The 24832-nt window shown below is 36.4% G+C and overlaps 1 protein-coding gene across 13 annotated transcripts in view; it reads right to left on the bottom strand.

The window, feature by feature from the left end:
* Window positions 1–24832, bottom strand: part of LOC105490348 (dystrophin) — a 2266916-nt gene that overhangs the window by 1455259 nt on the left and 786825 nt on the right. For all 13 annotated transcript variants that reach the window (XM_071089080.1, XM_071089088.1, XM_071089087.1 and 10 more), the window contains one exon: window positions 12980–13155. In XM_071089080.1, coding sequence (XP_070945181.1) covers window positions 12980–13155 — 176 coding nt within the window. The remainder of the gene's footprint in view (window positions 1–12979; window positions 13156–24832) is intronic.

The following is a 24832-nucleotide window of genomic DNA, read 5'->3' as shown; positions in this document are numbered from 1 at the left end:
TTCCACTTATTTTTGATGCAGAAAAAGACATCTAAATTTTAAAGAAATCTTTTGAGTGAAAAAGGTCTCTGTATTTAAAGATAATCAAATGTTCCCACGGAACACTAGTCAGTCAACGATACTTCAGAATGTAGAACAGACAATCTAGAGTAAGTGCACAGTGTCCATAGGCTTCGGCGAATTCTTAAGGAGTTCCAGTCAAGCATTTTATTTCACTAAATAATTTGATAAAATCACCTTTAACTTATGAAAAGACAGCAAGGCGAGGAGTTTCCGAAGGCAGCATCCTGAGCTAGGTTGTCTGGGTTCAAATCCTAGCTGTGCTGCTTTTTGTAAACTATGTGACCATGAGCAAGTCACTTGAAATTTCTGTGGCACATTGTTATCATTGGCAAAGAGTGACAATAATAAAACTTACTTTGTAATGCTCTTTTAAGTGTGAAATATATTAATATGTAGCAAATATTTGGTAGAAACCATATACATATTAGCTATTGTTATTATCTTCCATGATCCTTTTTTAACTGGCTTCAAGCTATCTCTATGTCATTTTTCACTTTCTCACGTGTGAGAGTGGTCATATTTGTTTTAGTGTCTTGTTAATGACTGATAAAGTAAATGCCACAACTGGAATAACAAGAATAAAAACTGCAAACACAGCTATAGCAAAGACAATAAAACATATAAACAAAAACCAACAGCAAAATAGTCTCATTTTACCCGTTAGTGCAGGAATCCCCAAAGTATGTTCTATGGGATGAATATGGTCTGCCATCTAATTTGGTAAATAAAATTTTACTGGAATGCAGTCATGCTCATTCATTTATACATTATTTACGGCTGCTTTCTAGCTACAGCAGCAGAGCTGAGTAGTTGTAAAATAAATTTTGTGATACACAAAACCTAAAATATTTACTGTCTGAAGCTTTAAAGAAAAATTTTCGGACCCCCTTCCCAGTCTATGAAACCAAGGTAAGATGGCCTCTCTCTCCCAGCTCGCAAGTGAGATCAAAATGATACGGTTCACAGTAGCCATATCATATTTCTCTCTCTCAAAAATATGCAATGGCTCTCCATGGCCAGAAGGTTACAGTCTACATTCCTTAATCTTTTATTGAAAACCTTTAGTTATTATGAACCCAATCTACCTTTTCAACCTCATTCCTTACTTCTAAACTTCCTTTACTTCATACTTCTGCTCTAGGCAAACAAGAATACTTAATAATCCCATTTAAGGTTTTTTTTGTATACAGACTTTCCCCCGCATTGAACTGTCACTTTCCCTCATCTTGAGCCCAATGCTTCCCTACTCTTTAATTGTCCAATCAGATGCTAATTTTCCCATGAGCCTTCCACACCTAAGTCTCAAGCAGGAAGTGAACTTTTCTTCCTTACAACTTTTCTAACATTGTATTAGTACTTCTTCTTCATGACAGTTTATGCTGGGTGCAAGCTTCCTGAGGGAAAGGTTAGGTTTACAGTTAAAATAACTGGAGTGTTTTACAAATCCCAGCAATCCATTAGATATTAGTTCAGTGAACAGGAAAATTAGCATGAAAACTAATGTTGCTGTCCCTTCTTTCTTGAAATGATATGGACTCATAATGACTATAGAAGTGTTCAAAGAAACCCACCATGCATTGGATGATGACCTGGATCCTATGGGAGGCAATTTAAACTTTGAACACTCTCAGTGTGAAAGGTCCTTGAGTTTAAGAGAATTCAATATGCTTGTGGGTCTTTCAAATTTAAATAACTTCCAACCTGGGTTGAGGAAGGATCTAGTGCAATGTGGAAAGCCATTTCAATCTGACGTGTACTTAATGCCCCATTGCCAGCATCATGACCTGTTTCAATCCATCTACTCTGCTAGTAAGCATCTCTATGAACTTTAGTCAAAACAGAAGTAATACTCATTGCTTTACAAAACCAGTTTTAGTCAGCTTGCACTGCCATAACAAAACACCAGACTAGGTGGCTTAACCAACAGCCAGTTATTTCTCGCAGTTCTATAGGCTAGAATTCCAAAATTAAGGTGCCAGCAGGGTTGGTTCCTGGTGACAGCCTTCTTCCTGGCTTGCAGACAGCCTCTGGTATAGTTTGGATATTCGTCCCTTTCCAAATCTTATGCTGAACTGTAAACTCCAGTGCTGGAGATGGGGCCTGGTGGGAGGTGCTTGGATCATGGGGGCGGATCCCTCATGGCTTAGTGCTGTCTTTGTGATAGTGAGTTCTCCTGAGATCTGGTCATTTACAAATGTGTGCCACCTCCCCCTGCACTGTCTCTCTCTCCTTCTTCCATTCTTCCATGTGATGTGCCTGTTCCCCCTTTGCCTTCCATCATGATTGGAAACTTCCTGAGGCCTCCCCAGAAGCAGATGCCACCATGCTTCCTCTACAGCTTGCAGAACTATGAGCCAATTAAATCAATTTTCTTATAAGTTACCCAGTCTCAGGTATTTATTTATAGCAGTGCAAGAACAGCCTGATGTAACCTCTTTCTTTCTGTGTCCTCCCAAGGTGGGGAGAAGGAGCCAGCAAGCTCTTTGATGTTTCTACTTATAAGGGTCCTAATCTCCTCAAGAGAGCCCTATCTTCATGATGTCATCTAAATCAAATTATCTTCCAAAGTCTCCATTTCCAAATTCCATCACATTGGAGATTAGGGCTTCAATATAAGAATTTAGGGAGGACACAATTCAGGCCATCCCAGCCTGGCATCATTTTTGTATCTCTGTGGTAGCATGGTATGTGTTCATTTGTAAAGATACAGGTTTCTCAACAGGGAAGACTTTACTAAGAATAATCTCAGAAGATGTCAGAATAAGAATAATATTTTCTATTATCGCATAAATGTGGTAATGGGAAGACACCATTTCTGAGTTAATAATCAGAAACTCATCTTTCTCCTGGGGAAAGAAGGTATTTTTAAAAAATGTAAACACTCTTCAAGACAAACACGTGTAATATAATTTCCACAGTGTGAGGGCAAACAAGGCAGGCCGTATAAATTCCATTTCAGGGGTGAAGAAATAGATTCTTGGGGAGATGAAGTGACTTGATTAAGTCACATAGTTTATGAGTAGAAGATGCAAGGCCAGAACCCATCTGTGTAGTAATATGCCCATCTGCTCTCAGATCTATTCTCCACTTTTCTTCTGTCCTTTCTGTATCAGAGGGATATACATTTCCCAACACTACTTGCCCTCCTAATGGTTCATTTGGAAGCAATGGAAGAATATTGGAAGGTGGGAGGAAGAGAAAAGCCAAGGTCTTTTTTCTTCTCCAACTACATTGGGTGGCATTTCTAGAGCAGCTGTATCTCTACTGTGGCTTCAGTTTTCTCTGGATAGCTAGCTCCCTCTTCAACAATCCAATTTTCTGCCTGGCATTTCTAACTTTAGTTTAATCTCTGTTAGAAAGCCCCAGCTTCTGAGCTCTGGTAATATCACTTTTCCTGTATTGTTTCTCCAGCTCTAGGGATATTAGCAGCTTCCTTATGTTGCTAGTGCTTTGAGTTGCTTCTCCATCCCCTGTGCTGCGTCTCAGTTTTCTACTACCTGCTTAGCCAATTCCTTGTATTAGGTTTCCTCTCTTTAAATCACTTACAGTGATTTGTTTTTCTGACAAGACTTGCACAAAACCTGGAAGATCACTCGTCAACATCCAATAAATATTTATTCAATACCTACTATGCGCTGACTTCTGGTTTAGGCACTGTAGGTCTAGAGATGACAAGAAATCGTTTCTTCCCTCAAGGAGTTTACTGGAGATACAGGCATGCAAAAACAAAGTCATTACAATACAATTTGGCAAGTGTTTTAATGGAAGTGCTAAAAAGGCTGAGAACTGGCCGGGCACCGTGGCTCATGCCTCCAATCCCAGTACTTTGGGAGGCCGCGACAGGCGGATCACAAGGTCAAGAGATCAAGCCCATCCTGGCCAACACGGTGAAACCCCGTCTCTACTAAAAATACAAAAATTAGCTGGGCGTGGTGGAGTGTGCCCGTAGTGCCAGCTACTTGGGAGGCTGAGGCAGGACGATCGCTTGAACTCACGAGGCAGAGGATGCAGTGAGCTGAGATCGCACCATTGCACTCCAGCCTGGCAACAGAGCGAGACTCTGTCTCAAAAACAAAACAAAACAAAAATAAATGGCTGAGAACAGAAAGACAAGGTGGTTAGTAGCAGGGCGGCAGGTAATATGGGGATGGGAAAAAGAAAGGTATCTAAAGAGAATCTTAGGTAGAGAAAACAATAGGTACAAAAAAAACAAAAGCTTAAGAAAGCAGAGCATTTGGAGATAAAAGAGTAGTTAATTTAAGCTAAAGCATAGGGCAGTGTGGATCAAAATACAGTCTGTAGCAGACAGTGAACTGTTTGCTATTAGTCTGTAAGAAGAAAAGACTTTTCACCAGAGTATAAATCAACTGAGTCACTAAACAAACGATTTCATTGTATTTTGCTTTTAATTGCCAAACTCTCTTGACAAAGGAAGTAGTACATTGATTTATATTCTGGCTCGAGTTTCTTATCTCAATTGTGGACTGGTAATAAAAAGTTTGCAAGTTATTTTGAGTAGCACTAGTATAATTTTTTTTAAAAAAAGGAGCAGAGGAGAAGGGAGTGAAGCTGGAGAGGTAGGCAGTTAAAGATCACAAAATAATTTCTATGCCATTCATTTCAAGATTTATGGGCAGGGGAATGATCTAATTAAAACTGCATTTTAAGATATCCCTCGGGAGGCTGTGAAGAGCATGGATAAGAGAGATGAGACCAGAGGCAGAGAAATCAGTTAAAAATTTCATATAGAAAAATTTCAGTTTTAACTAGGCTGAAGGCCACAAGGATGTAGATAAAAATAACAAACTACAGAAAATTTAGCAGGTATATTTGGAGGGATTTAGTGATGTGGCAGATATCATGACCACTGTAAATGGCTGCACAGGTTGTTCACTGCACAAGCTCAGGATGTGCCATTCTTAGAGACTATGATGGGAATGACCCTCTCTAGAGTTGTAGGATCTAAACTGCAAAACTACATTTGAGATTCCAGTCAGAAATCCAGGAATACATAGCCTATAAGCGTTTGAATTATACAGGTATGAGCATCAGGAGACAGGGAGTTAGAAATATCAATTTGTGAATCAAAAATATAGGTGAATGATAAAGATTATAAATGATATTTCCCCAAAACATAAAGCATCGTAAGAAAATAAAATCACAATTTGAGTCTTATGGAGACTGACATTAAAGGACAGGAACAGAAGACTGGGAAGATATAGTCTGAAAGCAAAAAAAAGAAAACAGGAGAGAACAATGTCCCAGAAACTGCAGGAGAGAAAAATTTCAAGAAGGGACTAATCATCTCTGTCAAGCACAAGACAAAGGTCAAAAAGGAAAAAGAACTGAAGAGTGACCTTTGGAGCTGGCAATTAAGGAGCTCTCTGGCGACCTTGCTGAGAGCAGTTTCAGTGCTTGATGTAGAGTATGAGAGGGTAAAGGAAAGAATCAGGAGTACGTAAGGGAATAGAGAGAGTTCAGGTCTTCTGATTAAAAACTGACTTTTATTTGCACTCAACTATGCTTCTCCTTTTAGATGAATAAGTGTGAGTACCATTTTCTTCACTCAAAGAACAAACAAAACTATATGCCACAGCTCTGAGAATGTGATCCTGTCTTCTTCCCTGTTGATATTCTTTTATGCCTTGCATTCTGGAAGAATACATTTTCACATAGCTGCTGTAGCCAGACATCCAGAGATACATATAGTATCTCATAGGACCAGTTCTCATTATAGTACATTTCTATTCACAGCTTGAATTAAGCATCTACTACACAGAAGACCACACAGGTAATGAACAAGAAATGGATCCTCGCCCAGGGAAGCTTTAATTCTAGTGGATGAAACAAGCATATGAATAGATCATTTCATCATAAAGCAGTAAGGTGTCACAAGATGCGACAGTAGCATCCCTTAACCTACCCAGTAATAGATGGCCCCTGTCAGGCCTCTGAGCCCAAGCTAAGCCATCGTATCCCCTGTGACCTGCACGTATATGTCCAGATGGCCTGAAGCAAGTGAAGAATCACAAAAGAAGTGAAAATGGCCGGTTCCTGCCTTAACTGAGCGATTAACCTTGTGAAATTCCTTCTCCTGGTTCAGAAGCTCCCCCACTGAGCACCTTGTGACCCCCGCCCCTGCCCATAAGAGAAAAACCCTACTTTTCTCTTTTCCACTACCCACCCAAATCCTGTAAGACAGCCCCACCCCTGTTTCCCTTCCATGACTCTCTTTTCGGACTCAGCCTGCCTGTACCCAGGTGAAATAAACAGCCTTGTTGCTCGCACAAAGCCTGTTTGGTGGTCTCTTCACATGGACGTGCCTGAAAGCCCCTTTATGGGGGCTGGCATAAGGAAACAGAATCAGGGGTCAGACTGTAACAGAGAAGACACTCCAGTGAACTGATTTCCAAAGTGCGGGCCCTAAATCAGTCGCAGCAGGATCACCTGGGACCTTGTTAGAAATTAACATTCTTCGGAACCACTCTACGCCTATTAGAATTAGAAACTCTGGTGACTCCGATGCATGCTGAAGTATGAGAACCACTGTTGTCATGCAAGTGAGAGGGTTCTCAAATTTTATGGTATATCAGTATCACCAAGAGTGCTTGTAAAATATTGTTGGGCCCACCAGCAGAGTTTCTGATCCAGCAGGTTTGGGAAGGGCCCTCCAAATCTGCATTTCAAAGAAGCTCCCAGGTGATGATGCTGTTTCATGCACTGTAGTTTGAATATTACTGTTCGAAGTATTCTCTGATCCCACAGCATTCTCTAGAATTCACATTACTATATTCTTCAAAACACTGTTATTGATTTATTCTTGATGCACAAGACAACATAATCTCAAGAACATTTAATAGATGGTTATCTTTTTGAGGATCTGAAGATGGTATGCAAGGTTTCTATTTCTTTTTTTTTTTTAACCAAAAATAGTGTCTAAAGTAAAATCTGAATTTATGACCAAGGTCATTTTACTTTAATACACAAAAAGAAACATGGCATTGCAACGATAACACTAGAATGGATTTAGGAGACTCAGCACTAGTCCTTATTTTGCAACTGAAAGCAAGTTATTTAACCTTTCTGGGCCTCAATTAACCTGTAACCATGCCCAAGTCTAGTTTCCTTAGGAAAAAATGAAGCAAATCATCTAAAATGTTTTGTTTCTATGGGCTGTGCCAATGGGCAAAAGTGTCATTACTGACTTCAACATCCCAGATATTTTAGGATCAATTTATCATATAGAACATAAAAAAAAAAGTTCACGGATACATTAATCATCTAATTAGGTCCTTCAAATAAATTGGTATATTTTACCATACAATTTTCAGATTTTAATTTAGAAACCCAAGTTATAATCAATATTTAAAACAAAAATGTTTTAGGCATGAATCTCATAAAACTGGAGAGAGGTCTTATGTAACAGTTATCTAATTTTTTTTCCAGAGATGTGACACAATTTAACTTCATCTGGACAGCAGCCATAAAAAGAAAATCAAACAAAAAACAGAAACAAACTAAAAAGTAGAATATATAATACTAATTCAGGTATGTAGATCAGCCAATTTATTCTTCTATTTAGTTAGGATGCAGGAAATAGCCAGAGAAAGCAAGCTTACATTCTGTCTGCTTACCCTGGAGGAAAAAAACAGAGACCAGGTGAATTGAGGCATTTCAAAATGCCTCTACATTGTCCTTGAGGACAAAGATATTCATTTATGAACACTTTACTTGGGGGAAATTATCTTCATTAAGATGGCATTTACTTAGAAACAATTTGCCATTCGTTTTGCCTGGTTGCTACAAAAGTATAAATTAAAGCTTTTTTGAAAAATCCCTTAAAATAACTGCTACATGATTAGGAACTAATCACCTGGATAAATACCAATTAACTAGATAATAGATCTAGTTTTAACCTAGGCTGAGTTCCACTGATAATTACCTACATGTAAAGTAATAGCACTGAATTGCAGGAATAATCCGCTATTAGAAATAATTGTGTTGTGACCCAAGGTCATCACTTTTGCAAATCTCAGTGTAAAGAGAAAAATGTATGCAATAAATACAACATATGTAGAAACTGTGTAATTATTTAGGAATCAACTAAATGTACCTTAGATTGCTAAGAAACTATGTTGTGGTAGAAAGCTGAATTTTAAATCCCTTAATTGTTTTGAGTAAATAAGGATACCCTAATGGGTAAAATTGGAATTATTAAAGATCATTAGAATGGTCACATGTTTATTATCAAGAACAATTCCAGGAACAGCTAGCTAGGTAGAATTTTTAAATGATATTGGAATGTCAAATCTTAGTTACTACAATTATTTGAATTATATACCATTCACTCTCTCAACAAACATTTATTGGTTATTTATTGTATCCACAGTATTTACTACAGTGGAATCTAAGTAAAATATAAAGAAGTGTAATAATAGGCTTTCTTTGTTGTGACTGGCAATGAGAAATTTTATGTGAGTGACGTGAAGGCATACAACCAAATGAATGTAATTTACCGGCTGAGGTGGAATAATTATTATTGGAAAGGTAGACATAGAATTAGTGGAGAATGAGAATAATGCTTAATGCCATAGGAAGTGCTTGAGTTTTGTTTTGGAGGCATCTCGGGTTATGGAAATTTGCAGGACTGGAGAGACAGCAAAAAGCATCATTTTAGATCTATTCATTTTAGGTCGATCAATTAGAAAGGAGGGCAGTTCTCTCCACAGTGAGGTATATGGCTCAGGTTATGGACTTGGCAATGTGAATGATCATGAAATGACTGAAATGATGGCACTTGCCCTTACAATCTAATTATAATAAATAAGGAGAAGAAAGTGTAAGATTCACAGAACTGTAGATGTCAGGTGGTAAATGCTGTTTTGAAGAGGAAAACAGGAAGGTAATTTTATATTTGTTAGGTTTGAGATAATGTTTACTACGGAATTTTTCCCTGTCAATAATATGTGACTACCATCTCCATCACTACCTCCACCACCATCATCACCACCTCGACTATCTTTACCTCTCCCACCATCACTTTTATCCCTCCTACCCATCACAATCTTCCTCCATCTTCATCGTCTCTACGGTCTCCACCACCAAACAAGAATCATAACCATTGCATTTATTGAATGTTTACCACTTTAAAGGCAATGTATTAAATGCTTCTCATTTAATTCTCATGACTCATGACTGGTGTTTTATAAAGTGAGATTACTGGAATCTGAGGCACAGATAACAAGTAATTTGCCTGTGCTCATAAGCTAGTAATTAAAATGGGCAGGTTTCACAAATACCACAGGTTCTCACCTCTAAGTGGGAGCTAAACATTGAGTACACATGGACACAAAGACGGGTACAATAGACACTGGGGTCTAGTTGAGGGTGGAAGGTGGGAGGCGGATGAGGATGGAAAAACTACCTATCAGATATTATGCTGATTACCTGAGAGACAAAATTACCTCTACACCAAACAACCACAACACACAATTTGCCCATGTAACAAACCTGTACATTTACCCCTTGAACTTAAAAGTTGGGGAAAAAACAAAAACAAAAACAAAAAAAGCAGGCAGCATTCAAACCTGAGTAATTCTGATTCCAAAAGCCATGATTTTTTCAATATTTGATACTCTTCTAGACACACAGGCAATGAATTATAATAACTAAAATATGTGTGCAATGTATAAGTAGGTATGGTTAATTGGAAGGAACAAATGTTTGCATTTGATAAAAACGAACATTGAGGCAGTGGCTGGATGCACAAGTGGAAATAGCTTTAGAGATATAAAGCTTTAATTTGAGGGAGAGTGTCACATCCGGAGCTACATGATTTGGGAGTCAGTCACTTACAGCCAGGCTCGAATCAATGAGAGGAGATAATTCAGATAAAGAAGTCAAAAGGCCAGGCACGGTGGCTCATGCTTGTAATCCCAGCACTTTGGGAGGCTGAGGTGGGTGGATCACGAGGTCAGGAGCTCAAGACCAGCCTGGCCACGACGGTGAAACCCTGTCACTACTAAAAAACACAAAAAAATTAGCAGGTCGTGGTGGCAGGCGCCTGTAATTCCAGCTACTCGGGAGGCTGAGGCAGAGAATTGCTTGAACCCAGGAGGCGGAGGTTGCAGTGAGCTGAGATTGCACCAATGCACTCCAGCCTGGGTGACAGAGCAAGACATTGTCTCAAAAAACAAAACAAAACAAAGCAAAAACAAACAAACGAAAAAAAAGAAGTCAGAAAGGCAAAGAGATGGATTTATGTGATACTCCCATAGGAATTAGGCAGAAGGAATAAAACAAGTCAGGCAGAGAGTCGTGGGTGACAACTGGTAGTGTGTCAAAGAAGCTGGAAGAGGACATGATTTAAATAAAACAATATTCAACAGATGGTCAAGACCTCAATATTCAGTGAAATATTAGTGGGCTTCGCATGATACAAAAATGAGGCACTAGCTAATATAAAGCTTATGGTTATATTTGCATGACGTCTCTTTAATCATTACAATACTTTAACAAGATTCCACCCTGTAGACAATTATCAATTAATGAATTTGTTCCTAAATGTTTGCCTTTTTGCTAACTTCGTTCAGTCTAAATTTATCAATCAAGTGTCTTATATAGAGTGGTCAGGTAATTTTGCTGTCCAAATCAGGACATACTTGAGAGTGAAAGTTGATGCTATATATAATTATGCTGGGATGACAGGTGTAATCTAGGATAGCTTCAGGTAAATCAATAGGAATACCTTACTCATATATCCATGAAAAAGACATTTTACTACACAGTGCAGGTTTTGTAGCTATTTCAGTTCAAATCCTGGCTCAGGCACTCTGTAGCTGTGTATAATTTTATAAAGTTGTAATAGCCATACCTATTTTGGGAGGTTATTGGGAAAAATACACACATTCCCAATAAAGCATTGAATCTACTACTGAGCACATAATAAATCCTCAATTAATGTTAGCTTTTATTTGAAGAATCTTTATGTGCCCAATGGGACTTCTCATTTAGGCACTTACAAAAATTGCTGAAAACTTATGATACAAACAAATGTTGGAGACAAGATATTTCACCACCAGTCAGTCACTCTTTCCTGAAAACAAAAAGAAGTCAGAACAAACTTTTTTTTTTTCCAACACAATCCATTCTCCAAACAGAAGCCAATAATAAGCTTCTGAAGACAGAGATTGACATGAATCCGCCTGCTTTGTTAATTTCTGTATTAGGCAAGAAGACATTAAGAGGGTTAGGCAACTAGGTGTCCCTATTACTCTGTTTGGAGAACTGTTGGAGGGTTGTTGGAATGTTGCAAAGTATCCATAAATCTATATGTCCACTAAGCATTGTGCATAACACATGTTTAATGTGACAACAAACAAGTTAACGTACATCTTACTAGGAATAATAAAAAGAAAATTCATCAAAAGCTTCACGGATGTGTGCCATTATACTTTTTTACTCCGTCAATTTTTGTTAGACTTTCTATTACCACCAAGAGTAGAGGGCTTGGAAGTTCCTGATAGTTGTTGCCCCAGAAAGAATACTAATATTCATAGAGTTTGAGAGCCATTTGACCAGAGCAAAGGTCAACAAACTTTTTCTGTGACAGGATAGATAACAAATATTTTAGGCTTTGTGGACTACACAGTTTTTGTTACAACTATTCACACTCTGCCTTTGTAATGTGAAAGTAATCGTAAATGATAAATCGGTATGACTGTGTTCCACTAAAACATTACTCATAACGCCGAAATTTGAATTTTACGTAATTTTGACATGTCATAAAATATTGTTTTTCTTTTATTTTCAACCATTTGAAAATGTAAAAACACGTCTTGACTGATGAGCCATACAAAACTGGCAGCATGCTAGATTTGGTTAGCAGGCCTTAGTTTGCTGACCCCTGGACTAGCAGATTTGCTTAGCCAAGCTGACACAACCAGGGAGAAAAGGCCCAGTGATTTTCTTTGGAATTATCAAAGTAGGTCATAAGTCATTAGTTAATAGAGAAGTACTGAAAGTCCCAAATAATATATTTGAATAACTTTTCTAGATTTTTTTCTTAGAACATCTGACATGGTATTTTTAGATGTGTGTTCTTTTCATACTTCTCTATCCTGGCATACACAAATTCTAATGTCAAGTGTTCCATGAGTTTCTAAACATATGCTGCTTAGAAACATACGGTAGATTTTAATGTTCTTTCTTAATCTTAGAATTACAATAACTGGAATGAAAGGGAAACTGTACCTTTTAAAATAAATTTTATGCCAGCTTTGCACTCATAAAATTTTATTGCCATCATTTTAATAGATCCACTGATTTACATAATACCTAACTTATCTAAAATGCGTAATTTTGAATATTCACAAAAAGATCAGTTAAAAATTCTAACACCTTCAAGATAAGACTTTAAAAATATCAAAGAACAGGAAATCTGTTCTGTAATTACTCCTGATTTAGGATGCGCAGATTGAGACATCATGTTCTCGTAAACTAGCAGGGTGGATCTCATCTATTATAGGTGTACTTCTTGATGAAAATGCACTTTCTGTTACTGGAAAAAAAGACATTTAATGCAAAACTAGGGACTCAACAAGCAGGCCCTTTATAAGAAAAAAAAAAAAAAGAAGAAACTTTTAGGATTAAAATGCTACCACAGTAGTTTATCACCTATAGTTTGTACTTTCACTCCGGAAAACACTATTTCCATTAAGCATTTAGTTTATATTGCGATAGTGATTTCTTGGGAAAATTTTAAAGAGTACTTCATAATTTTTCTCACTACATTAACTGACATTACAGGTACCTGAGGTGTCTGGAAATATTGCTGAAGTTTAAACACCACCAACAAAACTGCTATAAATGAGTTTTCTCCACTTCATTTGCAGATAAAAGTTTAAGATGCTCTCACCTCTTCCTAATTTCGGAATCCACAGTAATCTGCCTCTTCTTTTGGGGAGGTGGTGGTGGAAGTTCCTCTTGAGCATGCTTTACCAGGATTTGCTCCCTTGTGGTCACCATAGTTACTGTTTCCATTACAGTTGTCTGTGTTAGTGATGGCTGAGTGGTGGTGACAGCCTGTGAAATCTGTGAGAAGTATTGAAACAGAGGTCAGACATTGCTCGAAAGACTTCAGTAAAGACCGCTTGGAGTGGGAAAGGAAAATAATGAGAAACTGTTCTTGCTTGTTGGTAGATTGACCTTCAGATCAAAATAGCACCATATTGAAGCCAAATAAAATTGTTTTATCTGACTTAAGTTAGCTCGACTAAAATAGCAAAGGAAAGTAATCTCAACATCGCAAGTAAATTTAGTGCCCCTTCAATTTATTGGTCAAACTGTAGGAAATAAGGGGTGGGGACAAAGGAGAACAATGTAGTGTGTAATTCATTCTGATAGTTAATTCTACATGCTGCTTTAAATGTTTACATTAATATAAATTTTAGTAACGTACATCAGTGCCAATTCCATTGCCTGGCACATTTTAAATGCTTATTAAGTTTGTAGAATGCATTTTAGGTTATCATATACATTGATTATTTTATGTTATACATTTTTAAATAAAATTATTTCAACTTGGTAATGAGCGACTCTTTAATCAAGTAAGTGAACCGACTTTTAAAATTACAATAAAAGATTAACATAAAGTACTTATTAGTCCATACATATCTTTATGTTGAATGTTATTCAAATGCTAAAAAACACACCACTCTTGTTTGATTTAAATTAGTGATTATGTTCAAATATTTGAGTTCCCAAATTCATCATTGGAGACACTTCTTGGTTTACAATCACAATTACTTCCTGTTCATACTTTTGGTAGCGGGCGGGGGAGTGGGCAACAGTTCATCCATCTTTGGAAAAACACATTTTGTGAGCCAAGACATGAGAGGCCATCACCTCAATACATGGGCATTATGAGATAGACAAGTCATATAATGGTGAGACCATTGTTCCTTATCCTCTGTCTCACAGAGCTCCTCTTATGATGATTGTAATGTTACCTCTTGGGATGGTAATCATTACCCTTGTGGTAATCCAACTTACTTACAAGTTCTATTTCCAAGGAAATCACAAGAGGCCTGCATTGAAACTGCCTTTAGTTACAGTCATAGGAGCAGGGATCTGGCTGGGTCAAGATTCATTTTAGCAATTTTCCTGAATTTGCCAAGAGGTAAGGGAAGGGTTTGTAGTAATCTCCCTGCCTCACACATGAGGACTGATTCCTTTCATGTGAGGAAATGGGAAAAGCCTCAGGATCTTCTTATTTCAGCTTCCAAATTGGCAATTAACAGGGAAGGAATAAAATCTTTTCCATGATGTTTTAAGTAAAAATTGCTTTGACATATATAGCTTAAAAAGGCTACCTTTTGTTGAAGACACATCTTTACATGTGTGAGGGCCTGAAGGATTTCCATTTTGGTAGGTTAAAAGGATACTAAGAGTTATAGTTTCTACATTTGCCAAGCACAGGTTTTATCTTCTCTAGGATCTCCATAAATTCACTATTTAGAATCAATCACTGAACCTCAAACAACTTTAATTGTAGTCTATTGACAAGTTATGTCAAGATGAAAGCAGAAAGCAACATAGCTCTAAAAAAAAGGCTTAAAATATAAACTCAAACACGCCACCCAACACAAAATGACCACTACGTGATAAAATTAGATTTCTTGTCAGAAAGAAACTGTAGTTTTTAGCAGGATTCCAAGAGCATTTATTTTTTGAGTATTTTTTAACCATGAGCAAACTTTCTTTGCAAAGAAAATATGGTTTTTAGTAGGATCCCTATATAATTTATTTTTTTATTTGAATATTTTTTAAGTATGAGCAAACTTTCTTTGCATACAGTGGTGGCTAGAAGATAATATTTTGCAGATTAAGAAAAGACCTAATTTTAAACATACAGACCAGAATGCAGACATTCTGAAAATACCAAGCTAATTTATGCAGTTATATCTAATGTTATAGAGCACATCTGCTACTAAATATTTGGGTCTTAATTTCTGTAATATTAATATTTTCTTATTGATATCTACTTATAAAATTGGATACATGTACCCATGGAGGGTAAAGGGAAATGACAACATGATATACTGTGAAGCTGCATTTAAAAATATACTAAGCCTGATAAGAAAAAAAATGAATCATTTTTAATAAAAGAGTAAGACATGAGTCTGTAATTGTTCTATATAATAATCACTACTACACTGTAATTGAAAAATACTACTTCATTTCCTTTGGGATGGAGAAATAAGAAAACTGTGCATTCACCCTGTAAATACAAGGTAGAACTCATTACATATAACAAATCAATAATCACTTTCAAAACCTACTTCATATAATCAGAATAAAAAGTCATGTACTAAATTTCCTTACGGCTTTTAGTTATTGACTGTAAACACTTAATTGTGTGTTAGAATCATTAGGAAATGTAGACAGGAGAGGGACTATGAAAGGCCATTTAACATAACCTCCTGATTATTACAGAACTCACTACTCCCGGAAAAAAAGAACTCCTTTCTTGGCATGGAAGCAAACTTTCCCCATTGGGAAAGATCTTCTTAACAACCAGAGGAATCCTGCCTCATTAAGACTTCCTCTTGTTAAAACTTGCTTTGAACTCTGAAGGAAAGCAGAGTAAGTTGAGTATCATTTCTACCTGATAGTCTTAAAGATTTGAAATCTAATAATCATGACCCTGATAAATATCATTTTCAAACTCTATAATGCCATTTATTTGCTAGAAGTAGATCTAATTTGATTCGTCATCCAAAACCAATGCTTCTTGGCTTTGGACACCATAGTCAATCAAAGAATTCTAAAACTGTGTAAGTTATTCAGCAGCTGAACCACAAGGTTTCAATAAAATTCTAATGTTTGTTGAATATATAGTCACTATAGGACATTCAGAAATGAGTAAAATAGAAACTCTGTATTTAGGAACCTTATAGTAAAATAAGGAAGATGATAATCACAAATAATTGTGAAGATGAATGCCATATGAAAAATACTAGTATACAAAATAATTACATACACCAAACATAATCAAGTAATTTTCTCTTTAAATGTTACGAAAACAGATTTCTCTCAGCTAGCATTTTAACATTTAAATTTAATTTGATGCTGAAGGCTACATATAAATATAACATTTATCCTTGTTTATAGGGTCTTTATAACAGTCAATTTTGGAAACAACCTAATGTTACAGATGATAGTTTAAGTAAATTATGGTATATGAATGTGGATGGAGTATTATATTTCAAATATTTTAATGTCATTGGAAAATGTTTGCTTTATAGTATTGAATAAACAATGCTAGATATAAACGTTGTTTTTTTTTTTTGACAAAGTAGAGATAATTTCTGTTGTACAGTGTATATTTCTGTATTCCTTTAGTTCCCAAATTTCTACTATAAGATATTATCCGCAAAATGTTGCTTTTGTAAGCAAAGAAAAATTTTTAAAGTTTTGCCAAACTGTTGTTTTAAATCTATCATTTCTATTTATATGTCAAGATCTATGGAATTATACTCCTGTCACTCAATGCACTAGAAAGAGGAAAACTGCAAGCACGGTAAGAATAATTTAGTGCCTACACTAAATTGTTTAATATGGCAGAGTCAAAACTAGAGTAGACTATATTTTGACCTATATTCAACAATTTTTTTATTTAGCTAACTATACTATCACCCCGTCACCTTTCTCCATTTTGATTATGAGTCTATTTAAGACTCTCAAATGAGATCATGAAAATAAAATATATTTCCTTTTAAAGTACTATTCATTTGATCTGTAAGTTAATTTGCCTAGTAAAAATGGGAAATAGTTTAGAATTACTTGTCTCTACATTTGGGAGCTGATTCCTCTTAGAGTGATTGTAAGTAGAGGCCTTGGAGCCAAGCTCCACAGTTATTCAACACCAGATCCATAGTTTATATACTGTGACATTTGGGGCTGGTTGGTTCTTTTCTCAAATCTGTGCATCATTTTCTTCATATTTAAAGTAGGGATAACACATTTCTTCACAGGTATATTACAAGCAAGGACAGCTTCATGGGCTGGTAATTTATGCAGTTGCCCAGGGCCCCTGCTCAGAAGACTTCCATGCTTGTTTTCAAGCTCTGCTTCCACTGTCTTGAAATTCTTAGGTTTTGAACAGGAAGCCCTTGTTTTCAGTTTGCACTGGGCCCACAACTTATGTAGCCAGTCCTGGTTTCGAGAATTAAATGATGTAATATCTGAGAAAAATAAGTGCTCTATAATGGTAAATATCAGTAGTAACCACTATCTTTTCTAAACTCTCAGGGAAATATGAAGAATTTTTCTATAGTCAACCCTGTCACTCATAAGATTACATATGTTAAAAAAAATTTAAACGTTAAAATTTACATTTTCTCATTCTGAGAAAAATCGGAAGAGCATGCGCCAGCCTCCTGATATTATTCCAGGGTGTGTCTCTTCTTGCAGTAAGATTGTGTTATTTTGGTAGGCCTGGAAAAAACAAACTATGCTCAAGCAATGAAATTCTTTCTTTCCATGTTCTCTTCCACTTGTTTAAAAAATGCACATTTAAAAAAAAGCAATGTAAGCAAAACTAAGCAAATTTAAAGAATATAAAAGGACATACAATGAAATAAAATACTTTTTTTCTACCACTGTCTCCAGTTTGTTAGGAATTACTACAAGTCATGTATAACTTAACGACTGGGACACATTCTGAGAAATTCATCCTTAGACAATTTTGTCCTTGTACAAACACCATGGAGTGTACTTACACAAACCTAGATAGTATAGACTACCATACAGCCAACCTATGTGGTACAGCTTATTACTCCTAGCTACAAACCTATACAGCATGTGACTACACTGAATAGTGTAGGCACAATGGTAAGTATTTGTGTATCCAAACATCTCTAAAGGTACAATAAAAATATGATATACAGAGTTGGACATAAAACAATCTTTAGAAAATTTTTTAAAAACCCACAAAATTATACCAACAACACTCTTGGACCACAGTGCAATAAAAATAGAAATCAATATTAAGAAAATTTCTCAAAACCATACATTAAAATGGAAATCAAATAAACTGATCCTGAATTACCTCTGGTTAAATAATGAAATTAAGGCAGAAATCAGGAAATTATTTGAAACTAATGAAAAATTTAAAAGATGTAACATACCAGAATCTCTGGGACACATCCAAAGCAGTGTTAAGAGGCAAGCTTATGGCACAAAACACCCATATGAAAAAGTTAGAAGGATCTCTAATTACAAAATGAGCATTACAAGGAACTAGAGAAACAAGAGCAAACTAACCCCAAAGCTAGAAGACAGGAAATAACCAAAATTGGAGCTGAACTGAAGGAAAATGAGATGCAAAAAACCATAGAAAAGGTCAATGAATCTAGGAGCTGGTTCTTTGAAATAATTCATAATAAAGATAGAACACTACCTAGACTAATAAAGAAAAAAGGAGAGAAGACTCAAACACAATAAAAAAAATAAGGGGGATGTTACCACTGACCCCAGAGAAATAGAGAAAACCCTCAGAAACTATTCATAATGAACACCTCTATGCACACAAGCTAGAAAACCTGGAAGAAATGGATAAATTGCTAGAAACATACAACCTTCCAAGCCTGAACCAGGAAGAAATTGAATCATTGAACAGACCAATAATGAGTTCCGAAATTAAATTAGGAACAAAAAGCCCACCAACCAGAAAAAGCCCAGGATCAGACAGATTCACACCTGAATACTAACAGATTCAGAAGGAAAAGCTGGTATCATTCCTACTGAAACCATTTCAAAACACTGAGGAGCAGCTCCTTCCTAACTTGTTCTATGAGGCAAGCATCGTCCTGATACCAAAACCTGGCAGACACACAACAAAAAAGGAAAACTTCAGGCCAATGCCCCTAATGAACATAGATGCAAAAATAGTCAACAAAATACTAGCAAACCAAATCCAGCAACACACCAAAAAGCTAATCCACCATGATCAAGGCACTTCTATCCCAGGGTTGCGAGGTTGATTCAACATACACAAGTCAATAAATGTCATTCACCACATAAATAAAAAAACAAAAACTACATGATCATTTCAGCAGATATAGAAAATGCATGCTATAAAATTCAACATCCTTTCACGTTAAAAATCCTCAAAAAACTATGCACTGAAGGAACATATTTCAAAATAATTAGAACCATCTTTAAAAAGTCCACAGCCAACAGTATACTAAATGTGCAAAAGTCAGAAGTATTCTACTTGTAAACCGGCATAAGACAAGCGTGCACTCTCTTACAAATCTCATTAAACATAGTACTAGAAATCCTAGCCAGAGCAATCAGGAAAGATAAATAAATAAAAGCCATCCAAATAGGAAGATAAGATTATCCCTGTCAAATTATCCCTGTTTGCAGATGATATGGTTCTATACTTTGGCCATAGTCTCTGCCCAAAAGCTCATTGATCTGATACACAACCTCAGCAAAGTTTCAGGATCCAAAATCAGTGTACAAATATCACTAGTATTCCTACACACCAACAACATTTAAGCTAAGGCCAAATGAAGAACATGGTCCCATTCACAATTGCCAAAAAGAAATAAGATACGTAGGAATACAGCTAACCAAGGAGGTGAAACATTGCTAAAATGAGAATTATAAAGTATTGCTCAAGTAAATCAGAGATAACACACAAAAAATGGATAAATATTCTATGCTCACGGATAGGAAGAATCTATATTGACAGAATGGCCATAATGCCCAAAGCATTTTTAAATTCAGTGCTATTCCCAACAAACTACCAATAACATTCTTCACTGAATTAGAAAAAGACTATTTAAGAATTCATATGGAGCCACTAAAAGAGCCAGAATAGCCAAGGTAATCCTAAGCAAAAAAAAAAAAAAAAAAAAAAAAAAAAAAAGCCAGAACCATCCCACTGCCTGACTTCAAACTATACAAGGATATAGTAACCAAAACAGCATGGTACTGGTACAAAAAACAGACATATAAACCAATGGAAAAGAATAGAGAGACCAGAAATAAGGCTGCACACGTACAACTATCTGTTCTTCAATGAAATCAACAAAAACAAGAAATGGGGAAAGGATTGCCTATTCATTGGACCCCTTCCTCACACCATACACAAAAATTAACCCGAGGTGAATTAAAGACTTAAATCTAAAACCAAAACAATAAAAACCCAGGAAGATAACCTAGGTAATGCCATTCTGGACATGGAAATTGCAAAGATTTCTTAACAAAGACACCAAAAGCAATTGAAACAAAAACAAAACTTGACAAATGGGACCTAATTAAACTAAAGATCTTCTACACAGCAAAAGAAGCTATCAACAGAATAAACAGACAACCTGCAGAATGGGAGAAAAATTTTGCAAACTTTGCATGTGACAAGGGTCTAATATCCGGAATCTACAAGGAACTTAAACAAATTTACAAGCAAAAACCAAACAACACCATTAAAAAGTGGGCAAAGGACATGAACCCTTTTCAGAAAGACATACATGCAGACAACAATCATGTGAAAAAAATGCTGAACTTCACTAGAGAAATGCAGATCAAAACCACAGTAAGATACCATTTGACAGAATGACTACTATTAAAAAGTCAAAAAATAACAGATGCTGGCAAGGTTGTGGAGAAAAGGGAATGTTTATTGCACTGCTGATGTGAATGTAAATTAGTTCAGCCATTGTGGGAAGCAGTTTGATGATTTCTCAAAGAACATAAACCAGAATTACCATTCGACCCAGCAATCACCATTATTGAGTATATCAAAAAGAATATAAATCCCTCAACCCTAAAGACATATGCACATGTATGTCTTATTGCAGCACTATTCACAATAGCAAACACATGGAATCAGCCTAAATGCCCATCAGTGGTAGACTGGATAAGGAAAATATGGTACATATACACTGTGGAATTCTATGCAGCCATAAAAAATGAGATCATGTTCTTTTCAGCAACATGGATGGAGCTGGAGGCCATTACCATAAGCAAACTAACACAATAACAGAAAACCAAATACATTTTCTCACTTCTTTTTTTTTTTTTTTTTTTTTTTTTTTTTTTTTTTTGAGACGGAGTCTCACTCTGTCGCCCAGGCTGGAGTGCAGTGGCCAGATCTCAGCTCACTGCAAGCTCCACCTCCCGGGTTTACGCCATTCTCCTGCCTCAGCCTCCTGAGTAGCTGGGACTACAGGTGCTCGCCACCTCGCCCAGCTAGTTTTTTGTATTTTTTAGTAGAGATGGGGTTTCACCGGGTTAGCGAGGATGATCTTGATCTCCTGACCTCGTGATCCGCCCGTCTCGGCCTCCCAAAGTGCTGGGATTACAGGCCATTTTCTCACTTCTAAGTGGGAGATAAACATAGAGAACACACGAACTCAAAGGGGACAACAGACACTGTAGTCTACGTGAGGCTGGAGGGTAGGAGGAGGGCGAGGATTAAAAAACTACTTATTGGGTACTATGCTTATTACCTGGGTGACAAAATAATCTGGACACCAAACCCCTGTGACATGCAATTTATCTATATGACAAATCTCCACATGTACCCCTGAAGCAAAAATAAAAGTAAAAAATAATGCAGTATTATAATCTTATGGGACCACTGTCATATATGTGGTTCAGTGTTGACTGAAATGTTATGCAGCACATGACTGTAGTTGCAATTACCAACTATTCAGCTATTTTTAAATTTTAAATTTATTTTGTTGATGCTGTTATTTTCTGATACAGTTTGGCTCTCTGTCCCCACCCAAATCTCATGTTGAATTCCACCTTCAGTGTTGGAGGAAGGGCCTAATGGGAGGTGACTGAATCATGGGTGTGGACTTCCCCTTTGCTGTTCTTGTGATAGAGTTCTCATGAGATTTGTTTAAAAGTGAGTGGCACCCTTTGCCAGATCGTGGCCAGTCTGCTTCTTTAAGTGGGAGCCTGATCCATCCTCCTCACTGGGTGGGACCTCCCTGTGGGGGACTTCAGCAATTCCACCTAGGGTTCTATGGATAGAGCTCTGATCTCTCCCTGGGAAAGAGCTTCTGGGGGGAAGACCAGCTGCCATCTCTGTGGTTCTTTGAAACTAATGAGAACAAAGAGACAATGTATCAGAATCTCTGGGATGCAGTTAAAACAGTGTTAAGAGGGAAATTTATAGCACTAAATGCTCACATCAAAAAACTACAAAGATATCAAGTGAACAGCCTAACATCTCAACTAAAAGAACTAGAAAACCAAGAGCAAACAAGCAAGAAATAACCAAGATCAGAGCTGAACTGAAGGAGATAAAGACATGAAAAATCCTTCAAAAAAATAAATGAATCCAGGAGCTGATTTTTTGAAAAAAATAAAATAAAATAAAAATAAAAAAGATAGACTTCTGGCTAGACTAATGAAGATCAAAAGAGAAGAATCAAATAAACACAATCAAAAATTAGAAGAGGAATATCACCAATGATTCTAGAGAAATACAAAGAACCATCAGGGAATACTATAAACACCTCTATGCACATAAACTAGAAAACCTAGAGGAAATGGATAAATTATTGAACACATATACCCTCCCAAGACTGAATTATAAAGAAACTGAATCACTGAACAGATCAATAATCAGCTCTGAAATTGAGGCAGTAATAAATATCCTACCAACCAAAAAAAGCCCAGGTCCAGAAAGAATCATAGCTGAATTCTACCAGTGGTACAAAGAGCTGGTACCATTTCTACTGAAACTATTCAAAAAATTGAAAAGAAGTGACTTTTCCCTAACTTATATGATGAGGTCAGCATTATCCTGATCCCAAAACCTGGCAGAGATAAAAAAGAAAAGAAAGAAAGAAAAGGAAATTTCGGGCTAGTATCCTTGATGAACACTCATGCAAAAGTTTTCAATACAACACTGGCAAACCAAATCCAGCAGCATATCAAAAAGCTTATCTACCACAATTAAGTTGGTTTCATCCCTAGCATGCAAGGTTCGTTTAACACATGCAAATCAATACATGTGATTCATCACAAACAGAACTAAAGACAAAAACCACATGACTATCTCAATAGGCACGAAAAAGGTATTTAATAAAATTCAATATCGCTTAATGTTAAAAATTCTCAATAAACTAGGTATTGAAGGAACATACCTCAAAACACTAAGGGCCATAAATTATAAACCCACAACCAATATCCTACTGAATGGGCAAAAGCTAGAACCATTCCCCCTGAACACTAGCACAAGACAAGGATGCCATCTCTCACCATTCTTATTCAACATAGTATTGGAAGTTCTGGTCAGGGCAATCAGGGAGGAGAAAGAAAGGGTATTCACATAGGAAGAGAGGAAGTCAAATTATCTTTGTATGCAGATGACATGATTATATATCCAGAAAACCCTATCGTCTCAGCCCAAAAGCTAAGACTTCAAACTATACTACGAGGCTACAGTAACCAGAAGAGCAGGGTACTGGTACAAGGACAGACATATAGACCAATGGAACAGAATAGAGAACTCAGAAATAACACTACACACCTACAACCATCTGATCTTCGACAAACCTGAGAAAACAAGCAATGGGGAAAGGACTCCCTATTTAATACATAGTGTTGGGAGAGCTGGATAGCCCTATGCAGAAAACTGAAACTGGACCTCTTCCTTACAACCTATACAAAAATTAACTCAAGATAGATTAAAGACTTAAATGCAAAACCTAAAACAATAAAAACCCTGGAAGAAAACCTAGGCAATAAAATTCAGGACATAGGCATGGGCAAAGATTTCATGAGGAAAATGCCAAAACAACTGCAACAAAAGCAAAAATTGACCAAATGGGATTTAATTAAACTAAATAACTTCTGCACAGCAAAAGAAACTACCATCAGAGTAAACAGACAACCTACAGAATGGGAGAAAATTTCTGACATCTATCCATCTGACCATGGTCCAGAGTCTACAAGGAACTTAAACAAATTTACAAGAAAAAAACAATCTCATTAAAAAGCAGGCAAAGGACATGAACAAACATTTCTCAAAAGAAGACATACATGTGACCAAAAAACATATGAAAGAAAACTCAACATCACCGATCATTAGAGAAATGTAAATCAAAACCACAATGAGATACCATCTCACAACAGTCAGAATGGCTATTATTAAGAAGTCAAAAAACAATAGATGCTGGTGAGGTTGTGGAGAAAAGGGAAAGCTTTTACACTGTTGGTGGCAGTGTAAATTAGCTCAACCCTTATGGAAGATAATGCAGAGACTTCTCAAAGACCTAGAGGCAGAAAGACCATTTAACCCAGCAATCCCATTACTGGGTATATACCCAAAGAATATAAATCATTCCATTATAAAGATATATGCATGTGTATGTTCATTGCAACACTATACACAATAGCAAAGACATGGAATCAACCTAAACGCTCATCAATGATAGACTGGATAAAGAAAACGTGGTACGTAGACACCATGAAATACTATACTGCCATAAACAGGAATGACTCAATTAAACCTCTTTTCTTCATAAATTACCCAGTTTCAGGTATGTCTTTATAGCAGTGCAAGAACAGGCTAAAAATTTTCCCTTTTATTTTAGACTGATATTCTTAACTGCAACTTTTAACTTTCCATTTAATTATTTACATATTATTGCCTTTGTAAGTTCTTTGTTATGCTGGGGTAAGAGATTTCGACTTCTTGCCTTTTGAGATATTCTAGTATTTGAATATTTAGATA

Source organism: Macaca nemestrina, chromosome X (assembly GCF_043159975.1).
Source record: "Macaca nemestrina isolate mMacNem1 chromosome X, mMacNem.hap1, whole genome shotgun sequence".
NCBI classification, from domain to species: domain Eukaryota; kingdom Metazoa; phylum Chordata; class Mammalia; order Primates; family Cercopithecidae; genus Macaca; species Macaca nemestrina.
This window is presented reverse-complemented; position numbering and strand designations above follow the sequence as displayed.